General features: G+C 44.2%; 1 protein-coding gene across 4 annotated transcripts in view; it reads right to left on the bottom strand.

Moving 5' to 3' along the window:
• FBLN1 (fibulin 1) overlaps positions 1 to 13,625 on the bottom strand; it is a 123,608-nt gene that overhangs the window by 79,646 nt on the left and 30,337 nt on the right. For all 4 annotated transcript variants that reach the window (XR_009461863.1, XM_019482267.2, XM_014606326.3 and 1 more), the window contains exon 3: positions 9,850 to 9,985. Coding sequence is in view for 3 of the 4 variants with exons in the window: in XM_019482267.2 (XP_019337812.1) it covers positions 9,850 to 9,985 (136 nt within the window). In the remaining variant the exon portion in view is untranslated. The remainder of the gene's footprint in view (positions 1 to 9,849; positions 9,986 to 13,625) is intronic.

Raw genomic sequence — 13,625 nt, 5'->3', positions numbered from 1 at the left:
CCCAACACCCTCAGGGATTTTGGGGCAGACCCAACACCCCAGCAGGGGCAGGGACAAGGTGCCGGGCTGCATCTCTGCCTAGGAGGCTCCAGGCAGCCCCGATGCTCTGATCCCCCCAAGCCAGCTTCAGTGGTCGTGCCTTCTCTGCTGCTCCTGGGATGCAGCAGGGGTCTGCAATGGGGGTAGGAGAGGGATGGGGAGGAAGCTGCTGTTTTTCCTCCTCACTCCCTTCTCAGCTAGCCTGCCAGTCAAGGAGATGTCACAGGGTGATCCACACAGATCTCAGCTGCAGGGAAGCCCAAAGTCCCCACCTGCCTAGTTCTGGGGGGGCTGGACCCAATGATCTTGTGAGGTCCCTTCCAGCTCCTTACAATCTATGAATCTATGAACCGGAGCCGGGAGCTGGGGTGATCACCTGGCCATGTCCCCTCCCCAACTGGCAGGCTGGCTGGGGGGGGCGGGGGAGGAATGGCCCCCACTGTGGGCTTCCCACCCCACGTGCTGGGCAAAGCCTGGCTAGAGTCCAAAGCCACACCTAGGAAGGTGTTTTCCCCATTCCCAACTCCCAGCTGGCCTGCCGTCTGAGCAGGAGGCATAGCCAGGTGATTGGCCCAGCTTAGGCAGGGGAATAAAGCTCCCACCGCAGGCTTCCCCATTGCCAGGAGGCGGGCCAATCACCAGGCTGATATCCCTGCTCAGCCAGCAGGCAAGCTGAAAAGGCAGTGTGGGGGAAAAGCGCCCTCCCCCCGCACCCAGCTTTGGATCCCAGCCAGGCTGTGCCTGGCACAGGAGATGGGAAGCCCACAGCAGGAGCCATTTCCCTGCCACTCTCTCCCAGCTGCAGGCAAGCCTGTACTGGGGGCATTACTCCCCTGCCTGAGCAGGGAGCTGGCCCAATCACCCAGCCATGCCCACTGCTCAGTGGGCTGGCTGATGAGGGAGTGGGGGGAGGGGGGGGAAATAGCCCCTGCTGTGGACTTCCCACCCCCTGTGCCAGGCACAGCCTGGCTGGGGTCTAAAGCCAGGAGCTGGACAGAGATCAGGCACCCGTCACCTGTCATCTGCTCACAGCAGTGCTGGGTGCTTGGGGCAGGCTGCTGCAGGCCATGCATGTGGGCAGCAGCAGGGGGAGGCAATGGACTGTCATAGCCTGGCCCCATGGCCTAGGGACATAGGCAGCAACTGTCCTGCAGTAGCCTGCCCCAAGTGGCTGGCGCTGCTACAAGCAAGCAGCAGGTGACAAGTGCCTCACCTCTGCCTGCTACAATAGTTCACTCCACTGCTGCCACCAGGAGAGGCATGGGGAGGGGAGCCAAGCTCCAGCCCACCTGCAAACAACAGCATATGGGGCTGCAGGCGGGAGATGGCAGGCACTGCCCCCTGCCCCCTATGGCTTCCCCAGCCCGGGCCTCACTACTGCAGTGGGATGTAGTGGTGAGTTGAGCTCCCCCACATCCCCGTACCCAGGCCACATCCTCACTCTCCGCAGCTGCTGGCTGCTCTTTGGAGGGATTTGGCCCAGGGCGCATTGGTGCCCCAAGTGGGGACTAAACCTCCTCTTCCTCTCAGGCTACTGGTGACTGGCTCCTGAGGTCATGGGTGCATGGCCCCGGGTGCAAGAGCAGAGCTGTTGCTGTCCAGACTGCTGCCTCCCTGCAATGGAGGGATTAAACCCCGTTTCCCCTCAGGATACCAGGGTCTGGCCCCACCCCCACTCCTGCCACCAGCCAATGAGTAAGCAGGGATAGCAGGGCTGGGGGCCCCTGACAGGGGCTGCTTCTACCTGCCCTCTCCAGGCATACCCAGGCTGGGGTCCCTGCAGGCAAGGGTGGGGGTTTATACCCCTCCATAATCACAGTCAGGCCTGCACATGCCTTGCCACATCCCTTCACTCAACTTAGTTTCCCTCCAGCCAAGGGCTCACTCTAGCACCCCCGCCTTCTGGCCTGAGCCACCACAGGAATGTGCCTGCATTTCCGGTGTCAAAAGTAGACGCCTGTCCACTTGCAAATTGATTCAATCTATGCAGGTTAGAGTAACTTGCAAAGATTGAATCAATTCAGGCTCTGGCTTTTTGAATGTCTGTCCCTAGCCCCTGAGACACACAGCTGTCTCACTACAATGGGGACATGTGCCCAGAGGGAGGTAAAATCCTGGGCAACTCTGTGCCAGTCTCAAAATGCACATTAGTTATCCACTAGGGACACTTTTACATGTGCTCTGGGAGTGAGTGGGCTGCACTTTAATTAGAACAGCTCCAAGAGGCCCAATTTAGCGGGGGGGAGAGGGGCTGGCTGGGCTGACTCCCTACCCCCAGCCTGATCTAGCAAAACCTCAAAACAGCATCAAAACAGCCTCACTGTTTTGACAAAGCAAAATGAAACAGCTGTTTTGAATAGAAATGAAATTCAAAACGGAATGCTGTTCCATGGAAACCTCGAAACACAAGGCAAAACGGAACGGGACCATTTTGCATAGCCCTAATGTTCTGGACCATCATGACTACACACTCAGCCCTACCATTGCAGAGTTGTTGAGCAAAGGATGAGCTGCTTAGCTGTTTGCTATGGCTTTTACTTCAGAGAGCACCACTTCTCCAGTGCAGTCCTATGCACCTGTTTTTGGTGGATGTATATACCTCCAGTTGATTCACAGATCCTAACTGACTACACTGACTATCTACACTGACACTGACTAACTGACTATCCTGACTACACACTCAGCCCTACCTGTGTTGACATCCACACAGAAAATGTCTGCAGTGAGGTTATCTTGTTGTAAAGTTGACATATCTACTACAAACTGGACTGAGACCACCTATTAATTTAATGTGTAAAAAATGAATATCTACCCAATGGTTTTAACTCCTTGCCATTGCTTCTAGGTCCCTGTACCTATCAATTCAACTATCAGCCTGGATAATATGTGCACCTGGAGATGGAATCTCCATCATTCCATTTCTATATTCATGAACAACTGAGTCTTCACATACTTAATGTGTCCCTGAAAGAAATAAACATGTCAGCTAAGTACAGACAGTCAAAAAGCCTGAGGCTGAATCTAGTCAATCCTCATAGGTTAGTCTAAACTGCACAGATTGAATGAATAAGCAAGTGAACAGACATTCACTTTTGATTCTGGAAATGCAGCCACATACCTGCAGTGGTTCAGGCCAGAAGCCAGGGGGTGCTATAACATGGCTCCCTGCTAGGTTAAAACAGGCAGCTTGGGCCAAGGCTAGACCACCAACCTTGTGGGGGCCAGGGCTTATGGGAGAGGTGCAAAGCATCCTGGGATGCTGGGGGACTGCAAGCTAACTTGAATCTGGAGAGGATCTGGAACAGAAGTTCAAAAAACCAATTTAACCTAAATCAGTTAAATCTGATACTACATCCATCCAGGTTTATCTTAAACTGGTTTCAGCCATTTTGAAAGTGGTTTATACATATTGAACTTCTATTGTGTTACAAATTTAAACTAGTTTCTGATCATTTATACCACTTTATGTATAATTTATGTCCCTAACCATCATGATAAGCATGCATTAGACTATCCTTCACTTGCTTTAGGATAAGGCATTTACCATAATGTAGTAAAGCCTCCACAATTCTTAGGGTTAGGTCTCTTAAATCCTTGTGAAGGTTAGGATTTGTGAATCAACTGGAGGTATATACATCCACCAAAAACAGGTGCATAGGACTGCATTGGAGAAGTGGTGCTCTCTGAAGTAAAAGCCATAGCAAACAGCTAAGCAGCTCATCCTTCGCTCAACAACTCTGCAAATTAAACAGGTTGCAAACCAGCCTGATACAAATGATCCAGGTTCTAGTGTAGTTTGGCAAGGAACAGAAAGCCACAGATGCTCCATACTAGGACTGTGCGAAGCTTCAGTCCCTGATTCGATTCGGCCCAATTCAGTGGCCAAATTGCCAAATCCAAATCAAATCAGAGGACCCCTTAATCTCTCCAAATCGAATTGGGAACCCTCTGAATTGATTCAGAAAGATTCGGAGATTTGGATGTAAAGACAGTTTTAAATGTTTTTTCTACATACCTCTAGGTAGCAGAGACGGCGCATGAGTGCTGTGATGCTGAGACGCATGGAGCATCTCACAGAAGCGCAGGGGGCTCCCCAGCGCTCTTTGCAGCAGACCCAGAAGTGGGCAAGAAGCACTTCCGGTCCACTTCTGGGGCTGCTGGGGAGCAGGTAGGGGGACCCCCGTGCCCCTTTGGCTCAGCAACTGGTGCCTCCTGGGTCTGGGGGAGGGCACTCGGGGTCCCCCTGTGGCTGATCGCTGAGCTGGGGGAGTGCAGGAGAGCCCTCCAGCACACTCCCCAGCAGACCCAGAAGTGGACCAGAAGTATTTCCGGTCCACTTCCGGGTTTGCCACTGAGCATGTGGAGGGCCCTCCTACACTCCTGTGAGATGCTCCATGCGCCCCAGCATTGCAGCATTCACAAACTGCGCCTGCTACCTCAAGGTATGTAGAAAAAACTTCTAAAGCTGTGTCTGTGTCTGAATCGACAATTCTCTGAATCAGCATCAAATCTTCAGATTTAGATTCGGCCGAATCGAATCAGGGACAGTGATCCAAATCAACGTATTGAATCACTGTCCCTGATTCGGGCTGAATCTGAATCGAATAGGGTCTGCTTCACACAGCCCTACTCCATACCTATTAAAAACAGACAATAGATAGACAGACAGACAGACAGACAGACAGACAGACATGTCCAGTTCAAGCCAAACCATAATTACAACTTTGTACTTTAAAAGATTGTTTTCTAGAATTAGAAAGCACCATATATAACGTGTGGCCAGTGAAGTGATTCTGTTAATTAAACACTTTAATGCTCTTTTATTATTTACACTATGAGTTAAATATCAAGCACTGAAAGGCAAATGATGAATTAGCAATGTTTTTTGTAGGTCCATCCACAAGAGGTCTCTCATCTGTTAGAATACAGGTTTCAGTTGCTATGCAAAAACAGATTAGAAAAAGAATAAGAATCCAGTATAATTTTCACTACTTTTGAAGATTTGAGCAATGATAAAAAGATGCCAACTCTCTTGAGTAACAATTATGAATCAGGGATACAGACAAATAGAATGTTCTAGACAAAAATGGGAGGGCGATGGCTAGATACTGACCTTTGGGAAAAGGAAGTGCTTACAACAAACATTTGAGCAAATCTCTGAGCAAAATAATACTCAAATCTCTACCAGACTTTGCCCTTTGGGAGGATCTGGTTGAAGTGGCAGCTTGTAAACCTGCTCTTATGAGCCTCCAACATCAATCTATATTTAAAGCAACATACTTGGATTTATATTTGTATCTTATGAGATAGATTTTTCTGCTTGGCTTTAAATAGGCTCCTGTTTTTGCACCCATGTTCCAGAAGCAGCAAGAACTGTGTATGCAACAGCAGATAGTTTTATGTCCACAATTACCTATATCTGTAACTTGCGCATACAAAAAATAAAACAAGTCAAAGGTCACTGTTTCCTAACTATTTCTAGTTGCATGTTTGGGATCCCCAGGACAAAATAGTAACCCCCCTGGTTTTCTCACTGGAGAACTCAACAATTTATCCTACTAATTGGATTATTAAATTAATCCTTACTATTTTCTGGGGGTGGGGGAGGGGAATAAAGAATTTCCATCTAAAAGGTTTCATATGTTAATGAGGTCTAATTAAAAAGGACCAGTTCAAGTGAACTGAATGGCATATCAGTGTGAAATTACATTAAATGACCATATCCAGAAAGAAGTCCTGAGGTAAAAAAAAGCATAGGACACCACACTGGAATCTACAACTCCCCCATCTCAGCAGAGCACCCGAATCCCTACCATCTAGAGTTCTTAGTTTCTTCCTGAATCTGGTGTCAATGAATCAACTGATATTCCTGGCTATGCTTACCTTCCTTCTGGCCCCATGTATCTGGCATTCCTTTCTGTATAGCATCAACAGAAATAACAGAGTACCCTATTTAACCTAGCCTAAAGCTTGGTGGTAAAACTGATCTCCAGGGAGACAAGGGAGGTATATCTGAACCCTTCAGACTAAGGAGGGCCTAAAACCCAGGTCTCAGACTTTGTGGATAATAAATGCTCCAATTGCTGGGCTCTTCTATAAAAATGGTGGGGAAAACTTCCTCCTCATCACCACCAATGCGTTAACAGAATAGCAAGCCCAACTAATTCATTGAAAGAACAGTTGCTAGCATATCCCCTGAGGAAAGGATTCTAGGCTCTGAATCCTGAGTGGATGGAGGCACCTCTCTGCAGCCCCAACTTGGGTGCCTATACTTCGGAAATGGGGTAGCAAGTTAGACATAACCTGTGCTGAGCATTTCTGATTAGCTAGCTTTAGATGGCTCCCTAGTCAGTGTGCAGGTTTTTGGATCTCCCTTCTGAGGTGTCTAACTCTGAATTTTGGATTTTACTCATAGGATCAGCCACTTACAATGTAGGCGTTGCAGCACCTAACTTGCAGTGACTTATGTCTTCATTGGATTTAAGCAGAGCTCCCCCTTTTCATAATACTCTAGTGCACAATAGCCAGGAATATCAACTGACTCATTATCAGGAGTTGCAAAAAGTTTTCAAGAAAAAAAGAAGAAAGAGCCAAGCATTTTTATGGGCAATATCTTTTAATGGACTAGCTCCATAGTTGGGAGATACTTAGTCAAGTTTTCAGGCACAGAGTGCCCTCCCTCAGGTCTAAAAATGAAGTGGACAGCTTGAGCTATGTAGCAAAACAACAGCCTGTGTAAAAGTCCAAATATAAAAAACCCATCTGCTTAGAGGAATGGAGCAGGGTGGTAAAATAAGAGGTAGCATGTTACTTCAACACAGCTCAGCTAACGTCTGTAAAGGTTAGGATCTTTTTTGGCCAAAAAAGTGGGACTTTTTTGGCACTTTTATCTAATAGCTGATTGAACCAGCTTTAACTAAAAGTGCCAAAAAGCCCTGCTAAAGCTCCCTACCTTTACAAACACTACAGTGCTGGGTTGAAGTAACCATGCTGCTGATTCTTGTAAAGCATGTTTTCTTTTTTAAATATCTGCAAGCAGCCCAAATATCTAACAAGTAAAACCAAAACGGCCATGGCTCATGGGTGCTGAGTACCTGCTAATTTTTTTGGGTGGGTGCTTGAGCCCCAGAGTACCCATGGAGTTGGCACCTGTGCTTAAAATGCTAGCATTTGAGTGTTCAAACAGTAAAACACAAGCTAAGTGCCAACACAGCATAGCGACGTGAGGCCTTTCCTGGCAAGGATTATCTATAGATGTTTTACCTGACACATTGAACTAACATTGGACTGCTTCATGGAGGTAATATGATCAGGAGGCTCTGGTGTGGTGCCAAGGCTGGGACTGACAATCAGATGTTTGTTGCTTCTAGCCCCAGCACTACACCTGAGCTTTGGACCAGCTCCTGTGTGATGAAAGTGCTGGGACTGACAGACAGCTGTTTGTTGCTCCCAGCACCCATATTGCACTGGAGCCTTGAACCAGCTCCAATGCAATGCAGGAGTAGGACCAACAAACAGCTATTTGTTGGTCCGAACCCCAACAGTGCACCACAGCACAATGAAGTCTTCAAAGGCTCTAGCGCTTAAGCCATGTTTTGTTTAGATTGTAGTAAAAATTGCTGTGGGACTCCTCATAAAACTATCTAAACATAGTAATACTTATTATGATCTAAATAAACATATTCTAAGTGTAACATGTCAAGAGGCCCTAAGAGGGAAGGGCATCACCATGAAAGCCACATGCCCCCAGAGGCTGGGGGAGGCACAGTAAGCTCCTGCAGGCAGCCGTGGCACTGTCAGTGGTAGAGACACTGCCAGCAGCAGCGGCAATCACAGACCACCTGCAGGCATCACTGGCAGTGTCAGAAGCGTCTTTTCGCAGGGGGTGCACCGCCATGCTCAGGGGGTGAACATGTACCCACGTGCACCCCCTATGCGTCACCAACGGCCATCACTATCACCTGTGAAGTGCAGAGAGATTAACAAGGTATCAGGTATATTATAAGAAGCCATAAAATCAATTTCTGGGTTTAGTCCTTGGTTTGTAGTATCCAGTAAAATAAGGAATGTGTGTTCCCAGGCCCATCATCTGAAGGTGTTCTATAAATTTCCTTTGAGCACAAGGATTGTAAGGTCAGAAAAAGAGTAGCTTTTTCTGGGAAAAGTGTTCTACCTGTGTTCATGTGTCCCTGTCCTTAATCTTTTTTCCTATGATCATTTATGTTGGAGTGCAGCTTTGTCTAGTTTTAACTATGATAAAAAAGAACAGTCTAACTCAACAAGACTGTGAACCTCTTACTTGTCCCTGCAATGCAGTACACACTGATTTCACATGGCAAATTTTACAGACTAAGGTACTATGGAATAGAAGAGAAGGTGAAAGAATCTGGCCCATAATGCTAATGCATCATTAAGATGAGCTATGTTGGAAAAAATTGGGCCCTTTAAATAAGACAAGATACAGTTTGCCCTACTTTCCAATGCTAATACACAAACACATGTGAAAACCCTGATCACGTGGTGAAGAACGATATGACTTTGTTTTACACTGAACATTTACCTGGGTTTAAAAAAATAACTGTTACTTTATCTATGCCTCTGGTAAACAAACATACTTTCTATTACAGCCCTGCTTTCATCTATTCAGGATTCTTCAAAACTTATCTTTAGGGTTGTCATTTTTTGTGCTTGGTCTTTTTCAGATCATGAGTTTTGCTTTGTTTTGGGGTTCCTTTAAGTATAAGCAACACAAAACTCCTTGAGCTATTACTGAGTTGTGTGCGTAAAAATACATTTTTCCCAATACAGAGAGAAAATAAAAAGTATTTCTAGAGGAGAGAAATAGTTGAAGTGGGCTGTACTAGCACCTCTGTTTAAGAAATGTTTAGATTGCAGAAAGTATTTGAAGATTATAATGAGTATGCTGACTAGGGATCTTTCTTAAGTCTGGAGCACTTTAAAATGTGGCTACAATGTGCCTGCAGCTCAGTATTTAAACATTTTTTTTCATATTGGGTTAAAGAACACTATTACTCTTGATTGGTTAAAGCTGCTTGCACCACTTTAAAGGTGCGGGGGGGGGGGGGGGATGCCAATAAAGAAGTCACATGCTTGACTAGGACAATTTGGTGCAAGAATCACAATAGGGTTGTATGACTGGTAAGAAGGTCGTACACACTTAGGTTGCCTAGTGAATTTTTAAACTGCCCATAAAAGGTCTGTACTCATGCTTTGTCTGCAAATATGCAAGACGGAGCATATCTAAATTCCATGTGTGACAACCAGTGTATCAGAAGCTGTCAAAAGCTCCGTAAGTGAAATAATGTGACAATACAGTGTAGAATCTGTAATAATATCCAACTAGCTCTCCCCCCCTCCCCTTCCCACCCCTCCCCTGATTTCCTCAGCCCAGGAGAGAACAGGATGGAAGTGGGAAACTCAGTCAGGAGCAAAGGGTTGTATTCAGGGGTCTAAGAAGAATTGGTTACAGTCGAGGACAGGTCCAAGTAGCAAGCCAAAAGAGGTGACAAGGGTTCTCTCTCAACTGGCAGATACTGCTTTTTAAGAGTCCTAGTAGATGATTTGTTTTGAAAAAGGGAAAGAATGAGACTAACAGTGCAGAGGCCTGGGTCAGCTCATGGTGTCTAGGATGAGCGTTTTCATCCTTAGTACAGAAATGAAGAGGATACATACATTACAGGCTCATCCCCCAAACCCTAAAGATGCTTCAGTGTAAAAGAAAATTAACAGGATATTAACTCAGCCCTGCTGGATTTTACAGGAGAATTAGAGCAGGTTTGGAGATCTCACCTTAAAGGATTCAGCTTCACAAGTGGAATTCTTCTCCTCCTCTAGATCACACTCCCCATGCAGGTTGGCAGCACTAATGCCCTCCAAGCAGTATTCCTCATTCAGCTTGCTGCGGCAGCACTGCTCCTGGGCTATGCTGTCAATTGAAATTAAACAAAGGAAGAACAACATGCTTAGATCAAAGGCATATCAGGTGGTTTAACCAGTGCACCTATGAATATTTGTTCATGAATATTTGTTCTAAGTCTCCAGGAAAGAGATTCTTGGAGGAAACACTTTAGCAGTCACAAACCTAAAAAAATTATTTAGGTACCAATAGAACAAATGCTTATGAGGTACCAATTAACAGTGTTAACCTCTGGGCTGTCATTTACAAGGGACTACAAAGCTTTCCATTCCTCTCTTTTTTTTTCAGCATAGGAGATTGGTGCTTTTCCACCTCTTATTTTTATATTCATCCCAATATTCATTTGTAACTTAACAATGGTGTCAACAAACTCCTTCCCATAAACAAAATGTTAACAAAACTCATCCCACTCCAGAAATCCCTCCTATTTGCACTCCAAAATCATCCCAAATAAACCATTTTTATCTCCTCATATCCACTCTTTACTTTTCTATTGCTACATTAAGGGTTTAGGGTAACATTCTTATACTGCTTCCTACCAGAACAGAGAGGAAGAAAAAATTTCCCCAAGCTTGAACAGATTGCATTACACTTAGAAAAATTAGCATGTCCATGGGATTAATGATGATGCTATTTGATAGTAGTAGAAAACAAAGCTGCATGAGTTACAGGGGACAAAGGAGAGTATCCAAAATGGCCAACTGTGGGTGAAGAATTTCCTCTGCAGTAAAAGAGAGAACATAATGTACAACCTTATTCTGCAGTAGATCATTCAATTCCAGGCTAAAGTTAGTCCATGAAAAAAGTGACTCTAAAGAACATGCCATAAGTTCATTCCCCTAGGTGATTCCATCCTGGGGTCACAGCTAGCTTGATACAAACTGGTTCCCCCACCACCCAGTGCTCAGGATCTGTAACAATGCCAGTTTAGGAGAGCTAGTCATGTGTTTGCTCCTTACTAAGAAAGTAAATTTTCTACAGATTAAAGTCTGGGATAAATTACTCGGTAGTAATTGTATCAGGCATCTGCACTCTTAGATAATAAATCCTCTTTATCTCTTTGTAGTAAGAGGCACTAAAAGGAGCATATGTAAGCTGTAAGAAAAAGCCATGAATGTGCTGAAAGTAAACCTTAAAAGGGGGGGTTTTTTGGTTATTTTTAAATAAATATTTGTTTTCTAACTAGATATTTTTCTATCAGCAAGTCACTTGAGTTCTTTGCATCTATTACAAATCAGCAACAAATGTCAGATCCTCTTTATTATTAGAACAGGCTAATAAAATGTTTATAAGTAGCATCTAGAAAAAGATATAATTCCATAAGGGCATTTGGCCACAACAAATATCAAATGAACTTTTTACATGGTTGAAGGTTCAGGTTCCAAGCCACACCAATTAGTGCATTCCTTTTTTTGAATAAAAGAAAATGGCACCCTTGAGGCAAAGAGTGTGTGCATATGCCTCTCACTTTAGTGATGACACAAAGATTCTTCACTTAAGAGTTTTTTCTTTTTTTAATTTTATGAAAGCGGAACCTTGGAACCCTCTCTCAGACAAATACCCAGAGGATTTTATTGTGTAATTTTAGTTTTAGTAGCATAAGAATTGATACCAGATATGAGCTAATTGGTTTCAGTTATTCACCTTTTTAAAGTGTTTAAAGATGCATCCACCAACCAATTAGCGATCAGGCCACTTAAATGATTGTAAATGGAGGGGCTGTCTTGCCACCCAAGGAAATAACGTAAGTCACACTTAGGTCTATTTCAAGCTCATGAGTTACCAAAAATCCCCCACAAATTCCAGACCACACAGGCTGAATCCTGCAGATTTTTCCATTGCTTTCCTCAGTTTTCAGCAAAAGAAAAGGTTTTAGATCCCCTGCTGACTCATTTAACAAACTTTTTGTTACTGATTTACTTTGTCAGTTACCAGTCACACAATGGACCTTATCCACTGATGCCCACAGAAATAAGAAGGACTCTTCCAGGTGATTTCAGTGGGCTTTGGAGCATGACATCAGTACAGTATAGATCACTTAAGACGCCCATTTAAATTATGAATGAAAAGGTGAACAGCTAAAAAATTTAAATCATAGTCAATATTGGTACAGTATAGGCAACTTAAGACACACATTTAAATCATAAAAAGAGTATTACCTACTTGCCAAAATCCATTAATTTAATATTAAAAAGGTATCACTTAAACTGTTTTACCTATGCTGGCTAACTCAGTAGAAACAGCCTGCTTTCAGTAGAGCACACCTCATTAACGCTTGGAAACCTATTACTCAGACGTGCCCCTCACCTCTGCTCAGCAATTCACACCTCATTAAGGATTCTTATACTGGTAGGGAGAGGGCCTTTTCTCTAATAACAGGCTTGACATTGACAGGATATACTCTGGTTTCCAGGATGCTAACAAGGCAGCATTAACAGTGGTTCAGAGGGACTAGAAAGATTTACCACTCAACTTGTAAACTGGACAATTTTTAGATTGTGAAATGAACCCACTGAAAACAGCTTATGCTAAATCAAAAACTTGAGAGTCCAAAAACTGTTTGTCCAAAATTATCAGGTGAGAACTTCTGAATGAAGGATGGATATTTAAAAAAATAGGAGAAGTTCAAAAACAAATTACTGAATAGGAATTCAGGAAAATTCAAGCTAAAGCTGGAAAAGAGAATGGTAATTCTACCTGGTTAAGGATTTCACTATTTTTGAGGACCTTATTTAGGTCCCTCTTGGGAAAAAAAGTTTTCTAAGTTTTCTATTTTTGCAATGTGAAGTTTCAGTGAAATGGAATTCCTGCTTTTTGCCCAGTTCTGCTGGGGTGCTGGCTCCCGGGCAGTCCTCCTACTAGGTCACATGGAAGCCAGGGACTCTGGAAACTGTGCATATGTCAACAGCACACAAGCAAAGCACTCGGTCAGACTTCAAAGTCAAGAAACCCCACCCAACTGCTCCTACTCAATACATGTGATGCAGTGGGGATACTCTGGGGCACCTCAGCTTGACTGTTCTTTAGCAACCTAGAAACCCAGTTCCTGCTCAGTGAATGGATAAGAAACCCAGGTCTTAGAAACACTACCTGTAGCTGATTAAGAATCAGGCCAGTTTTGAAAATATGCATGGTTTCCAATGGAATTTTGTCAAAATCGAACCTCTTTTTTCAAATGTTTCCACTTTGACAAGTCAACAAATTATCCCCTTTCCTCCTGAAGGCGAAAAAACCCCTTTTACTTTTTCCTATTCAGAACAAGTTATTCAACATCCTTTAACTGTGACTTGTAGTCAAAATTCAATGGAATGGAAATACAACATAACAAAAAATAATTATGGGAAAAGTTCTAATCACTTTCTACAATCCATATTGCTTGGGTATGTGCTAAATAGTTGGCAATTATGTTCTCTGTGCAGCAACATAGCTGCACAGCCACTGAGGAGGCAATGTCAGCCAAGTCCTTATGTAATTAACCTGGGGCCCATCTGTTCATGCCCTATCTCTTTCCCATAGTGCATTTCCACTAAGAGATCAGGTGCAGAAACCCTAGACACTATAAAAAGTCAAAAGATCCGTAGATTGACACTAAACCCATTGGGACAGAAACGATATGTCTGAACAGTACCTACCCGAGGTTGGACCCCTT

This window comes from Alligator mississippiensis, chromosome 4 (genome assembly GCF_030867095.1).
Source record: "Alligator mississippiensis isolate rAllMis1 chromosome 4, rAllMis1, whole genome shotgun sequence".
NCBI lineage: Eukaryota > Metazoa > Chordata > Crocodylia > Alligatoridae > Alligator > Alligator mississippiensis.
This window is presented reverse-complemented; position numbering and strand designations above follow the sequence as displayed.